The 25,827-nt window shown below is 47.0% G+C and overlaps 2 protein-coding genes across 3 annotated transcripts in view; one reads left to right on the top strand and one right to left on the bottom strand.

The window, feature by feature from the left end:
• IQCB1 (IQ motif containing B1) overlaps positions 1-25,827 on the top strand; it is a 352,259-nt gene that overhangs the window by 8,004 nt on the left and 318,428 nt on the right. The window lies entirely within an intron of this gene.
• Positions 1-25,827, bottom strand: part of EAF2 (ELL associated factor 2) — a 76,415-nt gene that overhangs the window by 32,365 nt on the left and 18,223 nt on the right. For both annotated transcript variants that reach the window (XM_063934044.1, XM_063934045.1), the window contains exon 2: positions 14,707-14,801. In XM_063934044.1, the coding sequence (XP_063790114.1) occupies positions 14,707-14,801 (95 nt within the window). The remainder of the gene's footprint in view (positions 1-14,706; positions 14,802-25,827) is intronic.

The raw sequence follows: 25,827 nt of genomic DNA, 5'->3' as shown, positions 1-25,827 counted from the left end.
AACACAAAAGGAGGAGATTTATGGTAGACTTACCATTATTAAAATTTCTTTCTGCAAGGTACACTGGGTTCCACAGGGAATACATCAGGGTGTAGAGATGGATCTTGATCCAGGCACCAACAGGTTAAAGCTTTAGCTGTCCCAGGATGCACCGAGACCTCCTCTATAACCCCGCCTCCAGGCGCTGTGTGCTCAGTTTCGTTAACCAGTCCAATGCAGGAGCAGGTAAAATAGAAGGCAGATGTTAGTCACATAGAACCACATTCTCACGACAGGAAAATGGACCAATGTCTAATGCCATAAAAACCCATAGAAGCTAGGTGGGTCAGGGCGGGCGCCCTGTGGAACCCAGTGTACCTCGCAGAAAGAGATTTAACAATGGTAAGTCTACCCTAAATCTCCTTTTCTGCAGCGGGGTATACTGTGTTCCACAGGGAATACATCAGGGATTTCCTAAAGCAGTTCCTCAAGGGAGGGGATGCGCCTTAGCGGGTATGAGAACCCGGCGTCCAAAGGAAGCATCCTGGGAGGCAGAAGTATCAGAGGCATAGAACCTAATGAACGTGTTCACCGAGGACCACGTAGCTGCCTTGCACAATTGTTTTGCGGACGCTCCACGGCAGGTCGCCCAAGAGGGTCCAACAGACCGAGTAGAATGGGTTTTTATTAGCAGCAGGAGCTGGAGATCCACCCTGTGCATAAGCTTGTGCAAACGCCATTCTAATCCATCTGGCGAAGTTTTGCTTATTCGCAGGCCAGCCACGTTTGTGAAAACCAAAAAGTACAAAAAGGGAATCCGACATCCTGATAGAGGCAGTCCTCTCCACGTACATACGCAGAGCCTGTACCACATCCAGACCGCGCTTTGGGAGGACAAACCAGAAAAGATGAAGGCCGGAACCACAATCTCTGGGTTAAGATGACACCACCTTAGGTAAATAACCAGGGCGAGTTCTAAGAACTGCCCGGTCAAGGTGAAATATCAGGAAGGGTGGATGACAGGACAAAGCGCCTAGGTCTGACACCCTCCTAGCAGAGGCAATAGCAAGTAGGAACAGGACCTTGATCGTGAGCCATTTAAGGTCTACAGACTCAAGAGGTTCAAATGGTGACTCATGCAGGGCATTCAGGACAACAGACAGATCTTATGGAGCCACAGAACCGTGACTGAAAGTATGAACGTCAGGAATAGACGCATTTTTTTTTACTGAAACCATACCGATAAGGCAGATATATGAACCTTGAGGGAGGCCAGACGAAGGCCTAAGTCCAGGCCATGTTGCAGAAAAACCAGAAGTCTGGAAGCTCAATTTGTATGCATCGTAATTCTTAGTAGCAGACCAGGTGAAGTAAGAATTCCAGACCCTGTAATATATCTGTGCAGATGCCAGTATTCGGGCCTTTAGCATAGTTTGGATAACCACCTCGGAGAATCCTTTGGCCCTCAGGAGTGACGCTTCAAGAGCTGCGCCATCAAAGGCAGTCTTGCCAGGTCCGGGTAGACACAAAAGCCCTGAACGAGGAGGTCTGGGCGTTGAGGAAGTAGAAGAGGAGGACGCTCCATCGATAGACCCTGTAGGTCTGATAGCCAATGCCATCTGGGCCACGCTGTAGCGACTAGAAGTAGCATTCCTCCTTCTTGATTGAACTTCCGTAGTACCCTGGGCAGGAGTTACACTGGAGGGAACACGTAGGGCAGCCGAAAGTTCCATGGAATTGCCAGTGCGTCCACGAACGCTGCTTGAGGATCGAGACGCCATCAGGTCTACATCTGGTAGGCCCCATTTGTCCACTAGGAGTTGAAAGACTTCCTGATGAAGACTCCACTCCCCGGCATGCACGACCTGACAACTGAGGAAATACACTTCCCAGTTGAGGACTCCCAAAATGAACACTGCTGATATTGCTGGCAGATGGCGTTTCACCCAAAGGATTTTTGACATTTCCATCATTGCCAAGCAGCTTCGAGTGCCTCCTTGATGGTTTATGTATGCCACCGTAGTGGCGTTGTCCGACCGTACTTGAACAAGCTTGTTCTTTAACAGAGGCAGGGTGAGAGACAAAGCACTGAACATTCCCCGCAATTCCAGAATGTTTATCGGGAGGAGTGATTCCTCCTTGGTCCACTGACCCTGGAAAGAGTGTTGCTCCAACACCACGTCCCAGCCCCTCAGACTGGCACCCATAGTCAGTAAGACCCAGTTGGGGATTCAGAAGGGACGGCCCCTGGTTAACTGCTGGTCCTGTAGCCACCAGATCAGCGATAGACGAACCCCCGGAGTCAAGGAGATCACGTGAGGCCTGATCAGATGAGGTAGGCCGTCCCACTTGGAAAGGATTAACCTCTGCTGAGGGCGGGAATGAAATTGAGCGTACTCTACCATGTCAAAAGCAGACACCATCAAGCCTAGTACTTGCATCGCCGAGTGTATCAACATTCTTGGCGAAAGAGGAAATATCTTATCCTGTCCTGAAGGTTCAGCACCTTCTCTGGTGACAGAACCAGCCGTTGACTGTGTGTCCAGCATTGCCCCCAGGTGCACCATGCTCCGAGCAGGGACCAGCGAGGACTTCTTACAGTTGATGAGCCATCTGTGGGCTTGTAGGAAGTTTACCGTCAGTTGCAGATGACAGAGGAGGACATCGTGGGAGTTTGCTAGGATCAGCAAGTCGTCCAGATATGGCAGGATCCTTACTCCCTGGCGACAGAAATGAGCAGTCATCACGGCCAAAACCTTGGTGAAGATCCGAGGGGCCGTGGCCAGTCCAAACTGCAGAGCCTGGAACTGATAGTGAAGGTTGTCAATAGCAAACAGCAGATATTGCTAATGAGACATGGCAATAGGTATATGCAGGTAAGCATCTTGTATATCCAGGGATACCATATAATCTCCGGGTTCCACGGCCAGTGCAATTGAGCGCAATGTTTGCATACGGAACTTGGATACTCTCACAAACTTGTTCAGTGATTTGAGATTGAGTATAGGCCGGAAAGACCCACTGGGTTTAGATACTAGAAACAGGGTTGAGTAGTATCCTCTGCCTCTCTGGGATAGAGGTACCGGCACCACCAGGAGGGAACTCACAACCATTTGTAGAGCTTGCGCCTTTAACGGATCCGAAGGGATAACCGTTGTGCAGAACTGGCGAGTGGGACGCCTCATGAAAGAGACTGCGTAACCGTGAGAGACAACTTCTCGCACCCATGCATCTGAAGTTGTCTTTAACCAGACCTGGATGAATCGCAGAAGTTGGCCTCTCACCCCGGGATCCCCTAGGGAGGCAGGCTAGGAGGCCGACTTCATGCAGCAGGCTTGTCGTGTTTGAAAGCAGGCCGACAGGCTGCCCGGGATTGTCTAGCCTTGGGCTTTGTGGTTTTGGAAGCACGAGATTGTCTCTGGTATTGCCTGACCTATTGCTTTCCATTGAGGCTGAAAGGAGCGAAAAGTGGTACATTTTGCCTTCTGTGCAGAAGGAGTAGTGTTAGGGAGAAAGGTAGTCTTAGTAGCCACCAAGTCAGCCACAATTTTATTGAGCTCTTCCCCAAACAGGATGTCTCCCTTAATATGGAGCACTTCCAAGGTCTTTTTGGAGTTCAGTTCCACCTTCCATGACCTCAACCACAGAATACGGCGAGCCAGGATGAACGTAGTCGATGCCTTGGCCGTCAACATACCTGCCTCAGAAGACGCCTCCTGAATGTAATAGGCGGCGGTGGTAATGTGAGACAGGTACTGTCTGACAATGTCAGATATATCCTGATGCAACTCTTCCTCTAATGTCTGAACCCATGCTTCAAGTCCTTTTGCAGCCCAAGAGGCTGCTATAGTGAGTCTATGACCAGCACCTGTAAGGGAGTAAATAGACTTCAGGCATCCCTCCACACGCTTATCTGTCGGTTTCTTCAGTGAGGTGACAGTGGTGACAGGCAGAGTAGATGACACCACTAGACGGGTGACATGTGAATCCACTGGTGGTGAATTTTCCCGCTTGTTACACAACTCTGTAGGGAGAGAATAGCGAGCTGCCATCCTTTTTGACAGGGAGAATTTCTATCCTGGAGAAGAACATGGTTCTTGTCTTATGTCCACTAGATGGTCAGAATGCGGTAATATTTTAGTTACCTTCTGATGTTTAAACTTGTCAGGTTTCTTAGACACCGTAGTGGAATCCTCATCATCAGTGATTTGTAGGATCTACTTAATAGCAACCACTAAGTCAGGGACATCAACCAGAGTAGTAGATTCCTCGTCAGAAGCAGCTGTGTCAGTGTCTGACGGGACAGTATACTCCCCATCCGAAGAATCTTCTGAAAGATTAGTGGATTGTGAGGAGGAAGTAGCCCGCTTAGATAACCCCGAGATGCGAGAGTGACTTGGGGCAGTTTTATGTCTTACCAAGGATTGACTCAATTGCTACAACTGGGTAGACAAATTATCCACCCAAGGCGGAATATGTGGCTGTAATGGCACAGGAGGTCCCATAGGGGGTGTAAGGCGTGTCACAAGTGTATTTAGCATAGCTGAGAACGCCGCCCAAAGTGGCTCATGATTGGTTATAGGAGCCGCGGACTGACTGGGAGATGTATGGCACATAGTTCGGGTGTGGTATGGTATGCTGGCGGGCCAGGCTCCGGACAACCAGCATACAGGCGCCGGAAGCCCGACCGCCGGCTTACCGACAGCGTGGCGAGCGCAAATGAGCCCCTTGCAGGCTCGCTGCGCTCGACACGCTGCGGGCACGGTGGCGCGACACTATTTATTCTCCCTCCAGGGGGGTCATGGACCCTCACAAGGGAGAAAAACTGTCGGTATGCCGGCTGTCGGGATTCCGGCGCCGATATACTGTGCGCCGGGATCCCGACTGTCGGCAACCTGAAGACCACCCCATAGTACAAAGACAGTCATACAAAACTTCCCCCTCAGGCAAATCCTTGGCACATGCGCTGCAGGATGCAGAAGAGTCCTCAGATTTCCCACCCTTTGTGTTAGACATTATTAGTGAATGCAACCACAGAGCATATTAGTACGATACAGCCAGAGTACAATACCTGCAAATAAATTCCCTAGTATGTGACTGCGCACACAGCACACAAACACCAGCGAATAAGTCCGGTATTATGAGACCGAGTACCCAGTACACAACACCAGCGAATAAATCCAGTATTAGGTGACTGAGTACACAGTAGAGTACACTTTAATCGGTAAATACTGTGAAGCACTATATATGGACCCTGACGCACCTAGTCCCTTAGGGTACAGAATACAGTGATCGATATAGCTGGGATACACTGAAAGTGAAATCCACACATCAGATACAGGCACACACAGTCACAGTGACAATGCAGATAATTATTTTAGTGACACAATAAAACTGCACTGGACTAGTATATGTATATTATATATAACAATGCCCGGTCTGAGACCGGATGTATATATCAGAACACTCGTACAATATATTCTGGCACAGGTACACTTGTTCTTAACCAACGCTGTCTTATTATTGACATGTAGAATAGTTAAGTGCTTATAAAACCACAGCGCTGATGTACAGGCGGGTTTACAAAGACGACCTTGTCCTGCAGTCCTGGAGACCAGTCACAGTTATTTTAGAAAATAGCGCCCAGCGTCTCAGTTGGGGAGTGAGGGAGAATGTGAGGCAGCTCCAGGGAGGGGACAGCAGCAGTAGACGGCACCATGGGCCGGGGGATGGGCTACAGGTCAAGCGCTGGCTCCCCTATCCTGGACTCCACCACCTGGTACTATGGAGTCTTATTAAAGTGGATATTAGTATATCTGACCTGTACTCCTATGCCCTGGAGGATATAGTGGAGTCCCTGCTTGGTTACAGTGCCCACGCCAGCATCGCAGTCAGTCTCCCTAGACTGCAATCGGAACACGATTTAATGGAGTGTCCCGCCTGGGGGACCCTCTTACCTCTTCCCTTCAGTAGCAGCCACGCGAACCAGGAGAGAGTCTGCGACCGTGTGCCTAAGCCGGAGCGCCTCCGCCGCAAGTACCCAGGAACAGAGCCAGTGGAAGTATGAGACGCCGCTGGGGAGGTGACTGAGCCACAGCACAGAATGTCACCCTGACATTTAAGTGCTGTAGCTCTTGAAGTCCCCCCCTGTTAAGTGACCTGCTCATGCAGGCACCAACTCGAAACTGAGCTCACAGTGCTTGGAGGCGGGGTTATAGAGGAGGCCCCAATGCATCCTGGGACAGTTCAAGCTTTAACCTGTTGGTGCCTGGATCAAGATCCATCTCTACACCCCAATGTATTTCCTGTGGAACACAGTGTACCCCGCTGCAGAAAAGAGGATTTGGGTACTTACCGATAAATCCATTTCTCTGAATCCACTCGGGGACACTGGAACAGCATATACATTAGGGGAGGAGTGGGGGGGGGGGGACGTGAAGCTTGCAACCGGAGGTGTGGAACAATCTAAAAATAAAACATTGTCTGCACAGCCGGCTCCTCCCCCTTCATGCTCCCCTTCCCTCAGTTTGGAAAATTTGACGGAGAGAATAGGACATGAGACTACAAACCAATGGCGAGGAGCCTACCAGAACAATAAATCAAAACAGCAACTAAGAACTCTGTTAACAGAAACTAACGCTGTTTGCACAAACTTTCTTAACAAGAAACTAAACACAGCAGGTTGACAGCACAAAGGCAGGTGTCCAGTGTCCCAGAGTGGGTTCAGAGAAACAGATTTACTGGTAAGTACCAAAATCCTCTTTTCTCTTTCATCCACTAGAAGACGCTGGAACAGCATATACATTAGGGGACATCCGAAAGTTATTCCCAAGGGTGGGAGTGCTGTCAGTGGCCTGGCAAACTAAATGTCCAAACATGGAATCTCTGGACGCAAACGTATCAAATATGTAAAATTTTGTGAAAGTGTGTGCTGATGCCCACGTTGCCGCTCTGCAAAGGTGATTACGGGAGGTACCTCTTGCAGCCACCCACCGAGCTGATAGTACGAGTCCCTACCTGAAAAGGGGACATACATATATATATATCACACACACACTGCTCAAAAAAATAAAGGGAACACTTAAACAACACAATGTAACTCCAAGTCAATCACACTTCTGTGGAATCAAACTGTCCACTTAGGAAGCAACACTGATTGACAATCAATTTCACATGCTGTTGTGCAAATGGAATAGACAACAGGTGGAAATTATAGGCAATTAGCAAGACACCCCCAATAAAAGAGTTGTTCTGCAGGTGGTGACCACAGACCACTTCTCAGCTCCTATGCTTTCTGGCTGATGTTTTGGTCACTTTTGAAAGTTGGCGGTGCTTTCACTCTAGTGGCTCAGGTAGTGCAGCTCATCCAGGATGGCACATCAATGCGAGCTGTGGCAAGAAGGTTTGTTGTGTCTGTCAGCGTAGTGTCCAGAGCATGGAGGCGCTACCAGGAGACAGGCCAGTACATCAGGAGACGTGGAGGAGGCCGCAGGATGGCAACAACCCAGCAGCAGGACCGCTACCTCCGCCTTTGTGCAAGGAGGAACAGGAGGAGCACTGCCAGAGCCCTGCAAAATTACCTCCAGCAAGCCACAAATGTGCATGTGTCTACTCAAATGATCAGAAACAGACTCCATGAGGGTGGTATGAGGGCCCGACATCCACAGGTGGGGGTTGTGCTTACAGCCCAACACCGTGCAGGACGTTTGGCATTTTCCAGAGAACACCAAGACTGGCAAATTTGCCACACACACACACACACACACACACACACACACACACACACACACATATATATATATATATATATATATATATATATATATATATATATATATATACACATTCAGACCCGCTCAAAGCTGATGTAGCCAGTACGTAAATCCGTATTTTCTGTGCTATTACTATATCTAAAGACACGTCCCCTTTCGCAAATCCTTGAATGGATGGGACCACAAAAAAGCTAAATATTTAAAATTCTGTCATAACCAGGATTCAAAACCCATGATCTTGTATATTCCAGTGATAACTTCGTACACATGTAGCTATCGTATCCTGTCCTACCGAAGGGAGGATTCTGCCCTCGTACGGAGTACTGCCCTATCGTCCTGGAAAAGTAGGAAAGGACCCTTACACGATAGGGCTCCCAGCCCAGAAACTCGTCTGGCTGAAAACTAAGGCTTATAAAGAAATCTTCAAGGAGCAAAATTCCAGTCTGCTCCTTCTGAAAGCTAAAAGATTACTGATCTCAATCTCCAACACCAAGTTCAGGTCCCACAGTGCAGTGGGAGGACGGAAAAAGTAGGTTGTATCCTTAGAAGTCCCTGCAATAAGTATACACTACCTGTAGGGATATGAAACGCTGTTGAATATAGGATGGAGAGATAGACGAAGTCTGAACCTTCAAGGAACCCAAACATAAGCCTCCCTCTAAACCGGCTTGGAGGGAACGTAGAATCTAGTAAGGGGAAAGTCATTTTAATTTCACCCCCTTTCCTGACACCACTCCATGTATCTTTTCCATATTCTGTAGCAGAGCATGGCTGGAAAAACCCCTGCAAGTACAGGGAGTTTGTACAAATTCCGCACACATAGGTCAGTGTTCAGAAAGGCAGTAATGCTAACTCGGACATCATCTGTACTGTGCTTGACTGGCTTCCGAGCGGCTATCATCCTACGTACCCTGGGTATGAAGAAAAAAGCTTGAAAAAATGGACACTCTTTTGTAAGACCCTGAAAGTCTTAACGCGTCCACTCCGTCCGCTGCTGAATCTCAGTCAGGTCCCTTACCCAGGCAGCTGATGATTGTATCGAAACGGCCCAAGCAGAGAGAGAGAGAGAGAGAGAGAGAGAGAGAGAGGCCCCATCTCCTTACTCCCATCACGAAAACTCGTGGCCGTAGACAACACACTCTTGAACGCATGTCCTGACAACTGATATAGTGTGCCACCTAGTCTCCAATCATGAAATGAACAACATCGATAGAAACGATGGTGCGCCTCACTGTTCACAACAAGAGCTTTGAGGTCACCTTTAACGCCATCTTGCTTCTTGTTTCTCCCCTACGGGATATGTATGCTGGTACATTGTCAGACTGTATCCGTAAGTGTCGACTCTTCCCCAGGTTCTCGGCTAAGAGAAGAGCTTTTGTCAACTGCTCTGTGTTCGCATAAATTCCATGGGTAGAACGCTCTCTTGTGGTACCCATCTGCACTGAAACTGATGTTCCCCTAGAACGGCACCCCAGACTCAGACTGGCATCCGATGTGAGGATCCTCCATTTTTTAAAACCCGAATCTCTTGCTGCGAGATTTTCTTGTAATGACCACCAACTAGCGAGGTTCGGACCTGTGCCGACCATCATATTCTCTGCGAAACTGTGCCCTGAGCAATAAGACTCTGGATTGGCCTGGAATGAAGTCCGCCGTACTGTAGAGCCCCGAAAGATGCCACATAGATGTAAGGAAACCGTTTGGACCTGTAATACCTGATCCACTACCTTCCCTATGCTTTTTGAACTTCCGCAACTGTATCATGTCCAGCCTTAGACGAGGACTCGAAACCTTTGCGTTAATATCAGGTTGGGTTTCTGGAAGTTCACAATCTAACCGTGTTGACTTAGAAATGGATGAGACGTCTGCGCATCTCTGATCAGCTGGTCCTGAAAATGGGCCGTGATCAGTGGCTCGTCTAGCTAATGTAACATCGAGATACTGAAAGCTCTTCTTGTGACCAGTATAGCCATGAACTTCGTAAAAACTCTCAGTGGCTGAGGATAGTCTGAATGGCAAGGATTTGAACTGGTAGTGTACCTTCTTCAGAGCGAATCGTAAGTAGGTTCGTGAGTGGTCCAATTTGTTACCAGAAAGGTAAGCAACCTTTATGTTCATGGACACCACGAACACTACTAGTTCCAAACCTGCAATGACCGACTGGATTGACTCCATCTTGAATCCATAAACTCTTAGACTGGTTCAAAACCTTTAAAGTGGGAATCGGTCTGACCAGTCCTACCGGTTTTGGCGTAACAAAAAGAATTTAATAAAATCCCGATCTTTCTCAAGAGTCTGGGATCAGGTATGGAGATAATTCCTGTTTGTCCAAACTACTGGTGAGAATGTGACCAAGGTGTCCCGAAAACCTTCCAGCCGTGCGCCCCTCAAAGGGGACCCCAGGTAAGCTGGGAGACCATCATGTCACGGTCTTGTCAGCAGGCTTGTCCTGCTTTCTGGTTGTTGTCTAGGAACGACCTCTATCTCTGCTTCCCAGAGTTTGTTCTCTTAACCTGTGAAATGGTTCTCACATAATGGTGTAGGTAGAAAAGTTTATTTCCCTTGCCTGCGAAATCCACCTGTTTAACTCCTTCTAGCCGATATGGGCGATTTGAAGATGCGAGACGCTTTCTAGCGATCATCTTCTGAGGCCTGGCACTTTATATATGTAGCCGACTCTCGGATATGCTTTGTCAGTTGAGCAATTTCTTACAGGTTATTCGTCTTCAATAACTTGAACAATGCGCCTAGCTCCTTGCTACTATGGCTTTGTTCCCAAGCGCTGACTATTGTAGGCGTGTGATGCGCCTTTTGCTACAGAAATAGACTCTAAAGTCTATGTTAAGTCGACACATTATCTGAAAAACTCCCGACTGCTGTGTTCTCTTCCTGAGAACCGGTATCCAAGGGAGTCTATCAACTCGCCTACTTTCCTCAATAACAAGATCTTCCTCCTCCTCCGACTCTCTTGGTAGGATGAGGTGGGATCTAATAACCGCCATGCGCACATCAGAAACGGTTTATGCCGGCGGGATTATTTGATCATATGAAAATCCCGCAGCCTGGATGCTGCTTTCGGGATTTCTCCGCCTCGGAAATCTGCTAGGGCATGTTCCCATGACCTAGACGGAGTACTGCTCCTGGGTTGTGCGTCCCTTTCTAAACGCGAATCGCACACCCTGGAGCTGCCAACTGTCGTGCTCCCTTCTTACGTTTCTGCAAACGTCATGCGTTTGGAGGTCTGGGTTGGTGCTTTAGACTAACCCCGTCCCAGACTACTCCGCCATACTTTCACCCTTTAATGTAGGAAGAGAAAGGCCATGACGGATGATGGAAGCAAAATAAACTGGAGTCACCTGGCTGAGAAAGGCCATGACGGATGATGGAAGCAAAATACACTGGAGTCACCTAGCTAATTCTAAATGTATTTATTTTTTTACAAAAAAGAAAAATACAGAGAGAAGAGAGGAAAAAAAAAAAAAAAATGAATTAATTACAATTTAAAACATCAGCCGACCTGCAACCCTCGCACATCCACTGTAATTCAGTTTTGATGATGGGGGTTGATATTTAATAGCTTCTGTTTATTTTCATCATGATCTTTTTAATAGAAGTCCCTTGAAAATAAAAGTATAAGAATGCATGATTAATGTACAGGAGTTACTTTGCAGCATAGACTTACCAGTAGATGGAGCAATCTGTTTAGTGTACGGAACCCTCCCCCTGTAGCCAACTGGTTTTCTCACTGAGAGGGGAGTAATCCCCCTCTACCTCAGTTTTGGCGCCCATGAATATATTAAAAATGGCCGCAAATGAAAATTCATATTCACTTCAATACTCCCCCTTGTTAATAAGGGAGTATTCAATTCTCGCTCTATGGAGCCCTGCTGTGACCTCTGTAATGCTGGCCAGCGACTGGAGCAATCCACACTGCCATACACCTAAACTGCTGTGATAGCCGCAGCAGCTCTGATCATTGTACCCGCAGCGCGTCCCCTCCTGACTTGAGTAGCTCCTCTGCGCTCTGTCAGGTCTGCGGCGATGCGCGTCTCCCGTTGTCAGAGGAGGGGGAGCGGGGGGCACGGCTACGGCTGTGATGGCACAGACCTTCCAGGCCGGTGCACGCTTCCGGGCTGAGCGCTTCCTTCGGCTGGCGCACACTTCCAGGCTGAGCGCTTCCTCCGGCCGGCGCACTCTGTCTCCTAACAGCCCCAGCGATGATGCCTGCTGGGGAAACAGACCGCCGCACAGCGCGCCTCTATAAGGAGAGCTCCTCTCCGTTCTGGTCTATTAGCTGCCGCGTCTGATCTGCCTTTGCTCAGAGTAGGGGAGTACTTTAGGTCTATTAGTCTAATGTTATTTACCGCGGCGCCCTTCAATGTGGTACAGTCTTCCCGGTCACATATTCCTACAACCAGTACTCACTGTTTTGCTGGCTGCTTTAGGATCTCCTGTAGAGAGATGCAGTTCCCTTCAGAAGGGATCATTGTCTCTCAGACACCTTAGGCTTTGTCCTCCTTTAATTAGGAGGACGCAGCACTAACCATTCTTTTTCTCTCAGTAGTTCTATCTCTGCCTCCCAGTTCAAGGAGCTGAAGCCCCCATGTGCTGTACCTCCAGCACAATTTTTCAAACAGAGGGAAGGGGGGCCTGAAGGAGGAGGAGCCGGCTCTGCAGACAATGTTTAATTTTTAGATTGTGCCACACCTCCATTTTCAATTTTCACCCCCTTCCCCCTAATGTATATGCTGTTCCAGTGTCCCCTAGTGGATGAAAGAGAAACGTATTTTACAGAGCACACAGAAGTGGCATTCGACATATAATATTTTACTATATTATATATCTCAGTAAATGAACATTTCACAGCATAAACAAGTTATATAAATACAGATAAATAATTACACACTTCTCTACAATTATATATTGGAAGTGGTGGGATAGTACCACCGAACCCATCTAAGTATCTACTCCCTGTTGAGGAAGGATGCACCAGAACATAACCCGTAAAAGTAACAGTTAAGGGCCTACAGCCATAAATCAGTGAAATAGTACAGAGCAGGAATAGGCTATAACCAGCAACAAAGCTCAGATAATACCTTCTTTTGTGACACAGACACTAAGAAATCCTAGACCATTAATATACAGTATTCCTTCACATGCAGAATTTGCAAAGCATGATAGGCCACCAATATCCTCTCACTGGCCCTTAAATCTGGGAACCTGGCTATTAACGTGTCTACCACTTGGGAGGGGGGAGGGATTACAGTCTCCAGGGTGCCTATGAATCGCAGATTACTGCATTTATTTATATTATTTAGGTCATCCACTTTTTTCAGACATGGACCAAAATGATTTGTGATTGTACATGCAGTGCAGGCAACTACTGTAGCTGAACAGAGGGGGTAATTCAGAGTTGATCGCAGCAGCAAATTTGTTACCAGTTGGGCAATACCATGTGCACTGCAGGTGTGGCAGATATAACATTTGCAGAGAGAGTTAGATCTGGGTGGGTTAGTTTGTTTCTGTGCAGGGTAAATACTGGCTGCTTCATTTTTACACTGCAATTTAGATTTCAGTTTGAACACACCCCACCCAAATCTAACTCTCTCTGCACATGTTACATCTGCAGTGCACATGGTATTGCCCAACGGCTAACAAATTTGCTGCTGCAATCAACTCTGAATTAGGCCCAGAGTCCTCTGTATCACTAGTAAGCTGTTCCAATATCAGAATTCTAACCAAGTTGGAGTCTAATTTGGCTAAGAATGCATCATATCTCACATTGAAGTCTCTAAATAGTTTGTCCATTAAAGCAACAACATTGTGATGACTTCCTTGGCATTATCAGCTGAGGTAGGGAATAGTAAATGAATCTGATGCAACTCACCACAGTGACCTCCAACAGCTGAGGACAGCCCGACAGAGGAAAAGGAAATCCTAAATAAGTTTTCAGCCAGAACAGCAACCAAGACACATAAAATTAATCTTTGCGATAGAAAATCTACAAAGACTACGCCCCTACCCCAGCTGTCGCCCAAGGTCTGCTAAGGTCCCCGCACACTGCACTTAACTGCTTAAAGAGCCATGGTAGGTACCAGTGAGGTCAATGGCTGGGGAGGCACTGGCTAGTATCAGTGCCAAATTTACACACACATATGATTTTGTGGTGAGCTTTGACTTTAAAAATAATTAGAATAATACAAATTTGCCGCATGTAAAGGGATGCAGCAACATCCATGAAGGCAGATAGGGTTTCTGAGAACACATTGAACCTTGGTCAACGATCAACGCAACTCTGGCCTTTCAGCCATCCTAGAGATCTTTATTTTGACTTTTTGTTTATTGTGCGTTGTGTATGAGGTAGGATACCTCATCATGAATTGAGCTGATAAGGACTAACAGTTGTCATCTTTAGAGTTATATTAACGCAACTAATTATCCAGTGATTAATATTGTTCATAAAGGTCTTAGCATACAAATGAATGAGTTTAAATATCTTAAACCATATAATATATATATTTTTATTTTTATTTTATTTTTATAGTAAGTTTTGCATAGAAAGATCACTTATGTATAACTGTTTGCTGAACTAAATGAATACTTTCCACGGCATAGGGGGTAATTCAGACTTGATCGCAGCAGCAAATTTGTTAGCAGTTGGCCAAAACCATGTGCACTGCGGGGGGCAGATATAACATGTGCAGAGAGAGTTAGATTTGGGTGGGGTCTGTTCAAACTGAAAACTAAATTGCAGTGTAAAAATAAAGCAACCACTATTTACCCTGCATAGAAACAAAATAACCAACCCAAATCTAACTCTAACCCAAATATAAAGAAATGTTATGTTTGCCACACCTGCAGTGCACATGGTTTTGCCCAACTGCTAACAAATTGCTGCTGCGATCAACTCTGAATTACCCCCATAAAGTCATTGGACTAGAGACATGATACTCACCTCCAGATTAGGTAGTGTAATGGTCACCTGTTCTCCTTTACCAACTTCCAGGTCCCCTTCACAAGACGTATCAATGGAGGCTGGCTTGAAATCATCTAGTGAGTAAAGAAGCAAAAACAGCTGTATATAATAAGAGATAGATCGATACAAGTAAAAGTTTAGATCTGAATCTTCGAAAAATAAGATGGTGAAGCGTGGATACCCATAAAGTATTGTTCTGCAAGGGGATTATTGCACATGAATACAAGAGTCAACAGGGTTTTGGGAACTAATTCAGTTATGAGACAAAGACACAAACAATTGCAATCAAGTTTTGAAGACTCTAAGGGGTATATTCAATTGAAGTCGAAAGCTGCCGTCTGTTGAAAAGACGGCAGTCTTTGACTTTTTTTTAGGTCGGAAGGGGTTCCGACCTATTCAATCTAACCCCAAATTTTTCCCCGCTAGTCCGCTGATCCACGTGCTTGTGTCAAAAACGGGGCCAACACAAGACAGGTTTTGGCCCACTTTTCGACCATCTCAATTCGACTTTAAAAAAAAGTCGAAGTGAGATGCGGGAGCAGAGATGGGGAGAGCAGCGCCGGGGATGTATCACAGCCGCCGCTCACAGCAGCGTCCACACGGCTCAAGCAAGCCGGGGGAGAGTCGCGGGCAGACGGGGGAGAGCAGCGCAGCTCTCCCCCGTTTAAGCTCCCGCGTCTCAATTAGACTTTTTTTTACCCAAGTAGAAATGAGAATGCATTGAATGGCCCAGGTCGGATCCATTCCGACATAAGAATGTCGGAATGGATCAGACTTCAATTGAATATACCCCTAAAAGTCTGTATTATATTTTGTTACACTTTCATTACTAGTGTTCCTTCTAGGCTGTTTCAGCAGGGTGCTGCACCCTGCCCATTTTTGAAATGTGAAAAAGCACCCTGCCCTTTTTCAGTGCACCCTGCAGGATCATAAATCTCTCCCTTGTATACAGAATGCAACAGTCAGAGTGCATGTTACAATGTAGTTGTCTACTCCTTGCCCACCTCTGAAATTGGAAACAATTTCTATACTTAATGAAATGGATGGCAGAGGAGGGACTATAAGTGGCATCACTGCTGTGGCTGCCGGCATAACACAGCACTCTGAGAAAGAGTGAGCATGCACTGCTTACACTATTTCCTTAGTAGAACAGACTTAATTTGTACCTATACTGTATATTTTAACCCTCTGCTTAACTTTTCTGTATTATAACACATAAAGAATTATAACTAGTTCAGCGCTGGAGGAGACATTTATTATTTACTTATTGAGTATATGCTGTAACCGTTCTTTCAAGAACACTGGACATAGAAAAATACTTTGTAAGTACAGATGTTGGGTGTTACTTGGGTGTCCTATGTAGGGGTAAATTATACATTAAGTGGAAAATATGTGTATAAAAACTACTCTATAAAACATATGCGCTATGCTTTGTATGCAAAGCGTCACCTCAAAAATGTGCCCTTCAAAATTAAAATGTGCCCTCCTCAATGATCAGCACCCTGCCCTAAAAAAATCCTAGAGTGAACACTAATTACCTAATATTTACATTAGACATATCAAGCGGTATTTCTCTATCGTCCTAAGTGGATGCTGGGGTTCCTGAAAGGACCATGGGGAATAGCGGCTCCGCAGGAGACAGGGCACAAAAGTAAAGCTTTTACAGGTCAGGTGGTGTGTACTGGCTCCTCCCCCTATGACCCTCCTCCAGACTCCAGTTAGATTTTTGTGCCCGGCCGAGAAGGGTGCAATTCTAGGTGGCTCTCATAAAGAGCTGCTTAGAGAGTTTAGCTTAGGTTTTTTATTTTACAGTGATTCCTGCTGGCAACAGGATCACTGCAACGAGGGACTTAGGGGAGAAGAAGTGAACTCACCTGCGTGCAGGATGGATTGGCTTCTGGACATGAAGCTCCAGAGGGACGATCACAGGTACAGCCTGGATGGTCACCGGAGCCACGCCGCCGGCCCCCTCACAGATGCTGAAGCAAGAAGAGGTCCAGAATCGGCGGCTGAAGACTCCTGCAGTCTTCTTAAGGTAGCGCACAGCACTGCAGCTGTGCGCCATTTTCCTCTCAGCACACTTCACACGGCAGTCACTGAGGGTGCAGGGCGCTGGGGGGGGGCGCCCTGGGAGGCAAATGAAAACCTTTAAAAAGGCTAAAAATACCTCACATATAGCCCCAGAGGCTATATGGAGATATTTACCCCTGCCTAAATGTACTAAATAGCGGGAGACGAGCCCGCCGAAAAAGGGGCGGGGCCTATCTCCTCAGCACACGGCGCCATTTTCTGTCACAGCTCCGCTGGTCAGGAAGGCTCCCAGGTCTCTCCCCTGCACTGCACTACAGAAACAGGGTATAACAGAGAGGGGGGGCAAAATAAATGGCAATATATTAATATAAAAGCAGCTATAAGGGAGCACTTAATCATAAGGCTATCCCTGTCATATATAGCGCTTTTTGGTGTGTGCTGGCAGACTCTCCCTCTGTCTCCCCAAAGGGCTAGTGGGTCCTGTCTTCGTATAGAGCATTCCCTGTGTGTCTGCTGTGTGTCGGTACGTGTGTGTCGACATGTATGAGGACGTTATTGGTGTGGAGGCGGAGCAATTGCCAAATATGAGGATGTCACCTCCTAGGGGGTCGACACCAGAATGGATGCCTTTGTGGAATTACGGGATAGCGTCAACTCGCTTAAGCAGTCGTTTGCCGACATGAGGCGGCCGGACACTCAATTAGTGCCTGTCCAGGCGCCTCAAATACCGTCAGGGGCTGTAAAACGCCCCTTGCCTCAGTCGGTCGACACAGACCCAGACACAGGCACTGATTCCGGTGGTGAAGGGGACGAATTAACCGTATTTTCCAGTAGGGCCACACGTTATATGATTTTGGCAATAAAGGAGATGTTACATTTAGCTGATACTACAGGTACCACTAAACAGGGTATTATGTGGGGTGTGAAAAAACTACCAGTAGTTTTTACCGAATCAGAAGAATTAAATGACGTGTGTGATGAAGCGTGGGGTGCCCCGATAAAAAAACTGCTAATTTCAAAGAAGTTATTGGCTTTATACCCTTTCCCGCCAGAGGTTAGGGAGCGCTGGGAAACACCTCCTAGGGTGGACAAAGCGCTAACACGCTTATCAAAACAAGTGGCGTTACCCTCTCCTGAGACGGCCGCACTTAAAGATCCATCAGATATGAGGATGGAAAATATCCAAAAAGGTATATACACACATGCAGGTGTTATACTACGACCAGATATTGCGACTGCCTGGATGTGCAGTGCTGGGGTAGTTTGGTCAGAGTCCCTGATCGAAAATATTGATACCCTGGACAGGGACAATATTTTACTGTCGTTAGAACAAATAAAGGATGCATTTCTTTATATGCGTGATGCACAGAGAGATATCTGCACACTGGCATCACGGGTAAGTGCTATGTCCATTTCGGCCAGAAGAGCTTTATGGACACGACAGTGGACAGGCGATGCGTAGAGGAGTTATTTGGGGTCGGTCTATCGGATTTGGTGGCCACGGCTACGGCCGGGAAATCCACCTTTCTACCTCAAGTCACTCCCCAACAGAAAAAGGCACCGACCTTTCAACCGCAGCCCTTTCGTTCCTTTAAAAATAAGAGAGCAAAGGGCTATTCATATCTGCCACGAGGCAGAGGACGAGGGAAGAGACAGCAACAGGCAGCTCCTTCCCAGGAACAGAAGCCCTCCCCGGCTTCTACAAAAGCCTCAGCATGACGCTGGGGCTTCGCAAGCGGACTCGGGGGCGGTAGGCGGTCGTCTCAAGAATTACAGCGCGCAGTGGGCTCACTCGCAGGTAAATCCCTGGATCCTGCAGATAATATCTCAGGGGTACAGGTTGAAATTAGAGACAGAGCCACCTCGCCGTTTCCTGAAGTCTGCTTTACCAACGTCCCCCTCAGAAAGGGAGACGGTTTTGGAAGCCATTCACAAGCTGTATTCTCAGCAGGTGATAGTCAAGGTACCTCTTCTACAACAAGGGAAGGGGTATTATTCCACTCTTTTTGTGGTACCGAAGCCGGATGGCTCGGTAAGGCCTATTCTAAATCTGAAGTCCTTGAACCTGTACATAAAGAAGTTCAAGTTCAAGATGGAGTCACTCAGAGCAGTGATAGCGAACCTGGAAGAAGGGGACTTTATGGTATCCTTGGACATCAAGGATGCGTATCTCCACGTTCCAATTACCCCTCACACCAGGGGTACCTCAGGTTCGTTGTACAAAACTGTCACTATCAGTTTCAGACGCTGCCGTTTGGTTTGTCCACGGCATCTCGGGTCTTTACAAAGGAAATGGCCGAGATAATATTTCTTCTTCGAAGAAAAGGCGTATTAATTATCCCATACTTGGACGATCTCCTAATAAGGGCAAGGTCCAGAGAACAGCTAGAGATGGGTTTAGCACTATCTCAAGAGGTGCTAAAGCAGCACGGATGGATTCTGAATATTCCAAAATCCCAATTAATGCCGACAACTCGTCTGCTGTTCCTGGGGATGATTCTGGACACAGTTCAGAAAAAGGTTTTTCTTCCCGAAGAAAAAGCCAAGGAGTTATCTGACCTGGTCAGGAACCTCCTAAAACCAGGAAAGGTGTCTGTACATCAATGCACAAGAGTCCTGGGAAAAAATGGTAGCTTCTTACGAAGCAATCCCTTTCGGCAGATTCCATGCAAAGGGATCTGTTGGACAAATGGTCAGGGTCGCATCTTCAGATGCACCTGCGGATAACCCTGTCGCCGAGGACAAGGGTATCCCTTCTGTGGTGGTTGCAGGAGGCTCATCTATTGGAGGGCCGCAGATTCGGCATGCAGGATTGGATCCTGGTGACCACGGATGCCAGACTGAGAGGCTGGGGAGCAGTCACACAGGGAAGAAATTTCCAGGGAGTGTGGTCGAGCCTCAAAAAGTCTCTTCACATAAGCATTCTGGAACTAAGAGCAATCTACAATGCTCTAAGCCAGGCGAAACCTCTGCTTCAAGGAAGACCGGTGTTGATCCAGTCGGACAACATCACGGCAGTCGCCCATGTAAACAGACAGGGCGGCACAAGAAGCAGGAGGGCAATGGCAGAAGCTGCCAGGATCCTTCGCTGGGCGGAGAATCACGTGATAGCACTGTCAGCAGTATTCATCCCGGGCGTGGACAACTGGGAAGCAGACTTCCTCAGCAGACACGACCTTCACCCGGGAGAGTGGGGACTTCATCCAGAAGTTTTCCACATGCTATTAAACCGTTGGGTAAAACCAATGGTGGACATGATGGCGTCTCGCCTCAACAAGACACTGGACAGGTATTGCGCCAGGTCAAGAGATCCGCAGGCAATAGCTGTGGACGCGCTGGTAACACATTGGGTGTACCAGTCGGTATATGCGTTTCCTCCTCTGCCTCTCATACCAAAGGTTTTGAGGATTATACGGCAAAGAGGAGTAAGACTAGTGGCTCCGGATTGGCCAAGAAGGACTTGGTACCCGGAACTTCAAGAGATGGTCACGGACGATCCGTGGCCTCTACTTCTGAGAAGGGACCTGCTTCAGCAGGGTCCTTGTCTTTTTCAAGACTTACCGCGGCTGCGTTTGACGGCATGGCGTTTGAATGCCAGATCCTAAAAGGAAAAGGCATTCCAGAAGAAGTCATTCCTACCTTGATAAAGGCAAGGAAGGAAGTCACCGCGAAGCATTATCGCCGTATTTGGCGAAAATATGTTGCGTGGTGCGAGCAGCGGAGTGCTCCGATGGAGGAATTTCAACTGGGTCGTTTTCCTACATTTCCTGCAATCAGGATTGTCTATGGGTCTCAAATTGGGATCTATTAAGGTTCAAATTTCGGCCCTATCAATATTCTTCCAAAAAGAATTGGCCTCAGTCCCTGAGGTCCAGATTTTTATCAAAGGAGTACTGCATATACAGCCTCCTGTGGTGCCTAAGGTGGCACCGTGGGATCTAAATGTAGTTTTAGATTTCCTCAAATCCAATTGGTTTGAACCACTAAAGAATGTGGATTTGAAATATCTCACATGGAAAGTGACTATGTTACTGGCCCTGGCTTCGGCCGGGAGAGTATCTGAACTGGCGGCTTTGTCTTATAAAAGCCCTTATTTAATTTTCCATTCGACATAGGGCAGAGCTGCGGACGCGTCCGCATTTTCTCCCTAAGGTGGTATCAGCGTTTCACCTGAACCAGCCTCTTGTAGTGCCTGCGGCTACAGACGACTTGAAGGACTCCAAGTTGTTGGACGTTGTCAGAGCCTTAAAAATATACATTTAAAGGACGGCTGGAGTCAGAAAATCTGACTCGCTGTTTATACTGTATGCACCCAACAAGTTGGGTGCACCTGCTTCTAAGCAGTCGATTGCTCGTTGGATTTGTAACAAAATTCAACTTGTACATTCTGTGGCAGGCCTGCCACAGCCTAAATCTGTTAAGGCCCATTCCGCAAGGAAGGTGGGCTCATCTTGGGCGGCTGCCCGAGGGGTCTCGGCATTACAACTCTGCCGAGCAGCTACGTGGTCAGGGGAGAACACGTTTGTAAATTTTTACAAATTTGATACCCTGGCAAAGGAGGACCTGGAGTTCTCTCATTCGGTGCTGCAGAGTCATCCGCACTCTCCCGCCCGTTTGGGAGCTTTGGTATAATCCCCATGGTCCTTTCAGGAACCCCAGCATCCACTTAGGACGATAGAGAAAATAAGAATTTACTTACCGATAATTCTATTTCTCGGAGTCCGTAGTGGATGCTGGGCGCCCATCCCAAGTGCGGATTATCTGCAATACTTGTACATAGTTATTGTTAACTAATTCGGGTTATTGTTTAGGAAGCCATCTTTCAGAGGCTCCTCTGTTATCATACTGTTAACTGGGTTTAGATCACAAGTTGTACGGTGTGATTGGTGTGGCTGGTATGAGTCTTACCCGGGATTCAAAATCCTCCCTTATTGTGTACGCTCGTCCGGGCACAGTACCTAACTGGAGTCTGGAGGAGGGTCATAGGGGGAGGAGCCAGTACACACCACCTGACCTGTAAAAGCTTTACTTTTGTGCCCTGTCTCCTGCGGAGCCGCTATTCCCCATGGTCCTTTCAGGAACCCCAGCATCCACTACGGACTCCGAGAAATAGAATTATCGGTAAGTAAATTCTTATTTTAGTTGATTTTCGCACCCGATCACCCGTCTAAAGTGACAGGAGACCGCGGGGGCAATATTCAAATTGAATGTAATTTTCGCGCGGAGTGTGTCCATAGAGGCCGGGTTTAGACGTGTAAAGCACTGGGCGCGATCATGAAAAATACCATTTGGGCGCCCAAACAGGTAACTTTTCACGCAGTCAGCTTGACACCCGTGGGGGTGTAAGCTGAAATGCAGACGCCAGCAGCCATCGCGCCCAAACAGAGATACAACTGAATAGCTCAGTTTGAGCAACATCTAGTAGCTGTCGACGGAAAAACAATTGATTTCCACCAATAGAAAGGGTGAAAAAAATAGGATTAGTTTACCTTTAACGTTCAATACGTTCTATCCGGTGCAATGATCAACAAAATAAGGGCCTGATTCATTTAGGAGTGAAGTGGGTCTGATCAGCTTTTGTGGAAAAAAAAAAAATTGCACAGGGATTGTAATTTGCAATTCAATTCAAAAGATTGGGGTCCATAGTCACAGCAAATTCGTGTTTTACTTTGTGCACCTCCCAAAGAAGATGTAACGGTATATAAAAGCTTTATTTTACAAGGTAATTTAAGTGTTGGGATACCATACTTTCCCCTCTCTCCCAATGAATGATAAAATGCTGTAAGTGCATTAACTAGTATAAATGCACAAGCCATTTTTCAGGTGATTTTAAAAAAGGTTAAATAATGTGGGACATGTATGTTGAAGTGCTGAATTGATGGCATTTTCCGACAAAACACATTAAGGGCGGAATGCAATCGTTATCGCCGCCAGCCATTACGGCCAGGCGCCAGATGATGCAGTTCAGTTGCTGCTCTGTTCGGGCAAGAACAGCTGCCGATGCAGGACTGTTTTCAGTCTGCACCACAAAAAATACAATTGAATATCGCTCCCCATTGTTGCGTCACTGTATAAGAGATCAGGCATGATAAAAAAAAAAAAAAAAAGAGAGCGAGAGAGAGAGAAATAAATAAAATAAATAGAGAATTATGCACCAAAAAAAAAAAAAAAAATACTGTCAAGTAGTAATTTTCAGCCCCCCCCCCCGCCCACAAAAAAATAAAATAAAAACACACCACACAACCACCCCACAACACTGACTTATGATGCTAAATTAGTAGCCAATTACTTAAAATAAAATGTCAAAATCAACTATTTGACTCCATTTAGGGGGTGTATTCAATTAGGGTCGAAAGCTGCAGTTTTTTACTTTTTAAGGTCGAATCGTGATTCGACCTATTCAGTCCCAGCTATTTTTATTCGACAAGTCGGGGAATTCGTCTTGTTGAATAGTACGTGAATCGGCAGTCTAGCTGCCAATTCATGTACTTTTGAGGGAAACGTAACCGGTTTTCGTGCCCGCAACATTGTGGGGGATCACACATTCCAGAATTCCTTTTCTTTTCTGTATGTCTGCCTCAATAGCCATCCCATTAAATGTAGCCGTGGTAAATCTGGATGCACGAAAAGGCCCTTGTTGGAGTAGATCCGGACACAGAGGAAGAGGTCAAGGATCGTCTGCTAGAAGAAAGCGCAGGTCTGAATACCAAGCCCTCTGAGGCTAATCTGGTGCCACCAGGATCACAGTGATTGACTCCCGTTTGATTCTCTTGAGAATTCGAGACAACAGAAGGAAAAAAGGAAGCACGTAAACTAGGTCGTACGGCCACGGGCAGAGAGTCCACAGCTTCCGCTTGAGGATCCCGGGCTTTAGAGCTGTACCTTAGAAGCTGATGATTGAGACGGGATGCCATGAGTTCCATGTCTGGACACCCCCAGCGTTGTATCAGATTACTGAACACCTCCGGGTGAAGTGCCCATTCTCCCGGATGTAGATCCTGATGCCTGAGATAGTCTGCTTCCCAATTGTCCACTCCTGGAATGAATACCGCCGAGAGAATTACTGCATTGCATTCTGCCCATTGGAGAATACGCGACACCTCTCGCATTGCCTGGCGAATGCGAGTTTCGCCTTGATTGTTTACGTACGCTACAGCAGTCGCGTTGGCCGATTGAACTTTTACCACCTTGGATCGAAGAATGTGGGCAGCTTGTACCAGTGCACTGTAGATCGCTCTCAGTTCCAACACATTTATTGGCAACAGCAATTCTTGTGGAGACTGAAAATGGGAGTGCAACACAACCGCGCCCCATCCCCTGAGGCTGGCATCCATTGTGAGGAGCATCCAGTCCCACACACTGAACCACCTCCCGCAGTGAGATTGGTGGCTCCAGCTGCACAAAGAAGCGAAAGTCGTGTGTCCGGAGTTAGACGACTGTTGAACGTGTAGATGCGACCCTGACCATTGATGTAACGGACGTGAATGAAAACGTCCAAACTCCAGGAGTTTCGAAAGCAGCTACCATCTTCCCAAGCAGACGAATGCATAAATGGACAGATACCAGTCGTGGCTTGAGAACAGCACAAACTAGTTTCTGTATACTCTGAGCTTTGTCTTGTAGCAGAAAAACTCTGTACATTGGTGTTCAGGATCACACTGAGAAACTGGAGACACTGACGGCTGAAGGTTGGATTTCCAAAAACTGGATTATCCATCCATGTTCTACCATACACATTGTATGTTAATAGAGAATGCTCCTTGAGAATGAGATCGGATGGAGCATTGAGGAGGAGGTCATCTAGGTATGGTATTATTGTGATTCCCAATGATCTGAGGTGAGCAAACATCACTGAAATGACCTTGGTAAACACTCTGGGTGCTGTGGACAGTCCGAATGGTAAGGCTCTGAACTGAAAATTATCCTGTTGAATCACGAACCTGAGAAACGCTTGGTGAGGTTCCCAGATCGGAATGTGGAGATATACATCCTTGATGTCTAGAGATATCATGAATTCCTTGGGTACCAGGCTCGAAATCACTTGTCACAACTGAGGGCCTGAGCTGACGGGAGGCAGCCTCAGTTGTAGGGGCTGAGATGTACCGGAACCTGGGAGGTTGTATCAGACCCCTGGACATGTAAGTAACATGAATAATAACTGCCCGAAGGCGTGACCACGACAACTTGGATAAAAGTCAATGATGTTTATTATGACAACTCCGCAACACAGCAGCAGTAAAAGAAAACGTAAAAGTCAGCAAAGAATAAATACAGTTCCTGGGTACTACAGGATGGCAGGAGCCACAGGGCACTGGTAGTGTGAGATAGTTCTTATGATCTTCTAGATGGAAAGTCCTTACCAGGCCCGCCTGTAGCAATGGAGATAACCCAGGATTGTGCCAGCTGGTGTTCCAGGAAAAGCTGGGTTGCTGAAGATAAAACGGCTGCTGTGGATACTGGCTGGAACCAGACTGTTGTTAGCACGGAGTGGATACTGGCTGGAACCAGTTAAATAATAAATGCACTTGGGAGCGATGAAATATGAACTGAAATGTAGAACTTGAGAGCGGAGAAATAATAATACCGGTGGAGAGTGGTAAAGTGTAGAAAGGACACCGGCCCTTTAAGAGAAGCTGTACTCTGCTGGAAGCTGAGCTGGAAGCAGGTAATGTTGTAGCTGGAAACAGATGAATCCACAATGGATTGGAGAGTCAGGCTACACCGCAGGTGGAATGCTGGTGCGGGTCTCTATGGTGGAAGTCTTGAGACAGGAGCTGGAACCTGGAAGACAATCACAGGAGAGAGACAAACAGGAACTAGGTTTGACAACCAAAGCACTGACGCCTTCCTTGCTCAGGCACAGTGTATTTATACCTGCAGCAAGGAAGGGATTGGCTAGGCAATTATGCAGATTATCAATACTGAGAACAGATTGGTGGAAATGATCAGCTGACAGAATCCAAGATGGCTGCGCCCATGCAGACACTTGGAGGGAAGTTTGGTTTGTAATCCATGTGGTAATGAAAACAGTAATGGCGGCGCCGGCCACCGGAGACAGGAGGCGCCAGG

This window comes from Pseudophryne corroboree, chromosome 7 (genome assembly GCF_028390025.1).
Source record: "Pseudophryne corroboree isolate aPseCor3 chromosome 7, aPseCor3.hap2, whole genome shotgun sequence".
Classification (NCBI taxonomy): domain Eukaryota; kingdom Metazoa; phylum Chordata; class Amphibia; order Anura; family Myobatrachidae; genus Pseudophryne; species Pseudophryne corroboree.
This window is presented reverse-complemented; position numbering and strand designations above follow the sequence as displayed.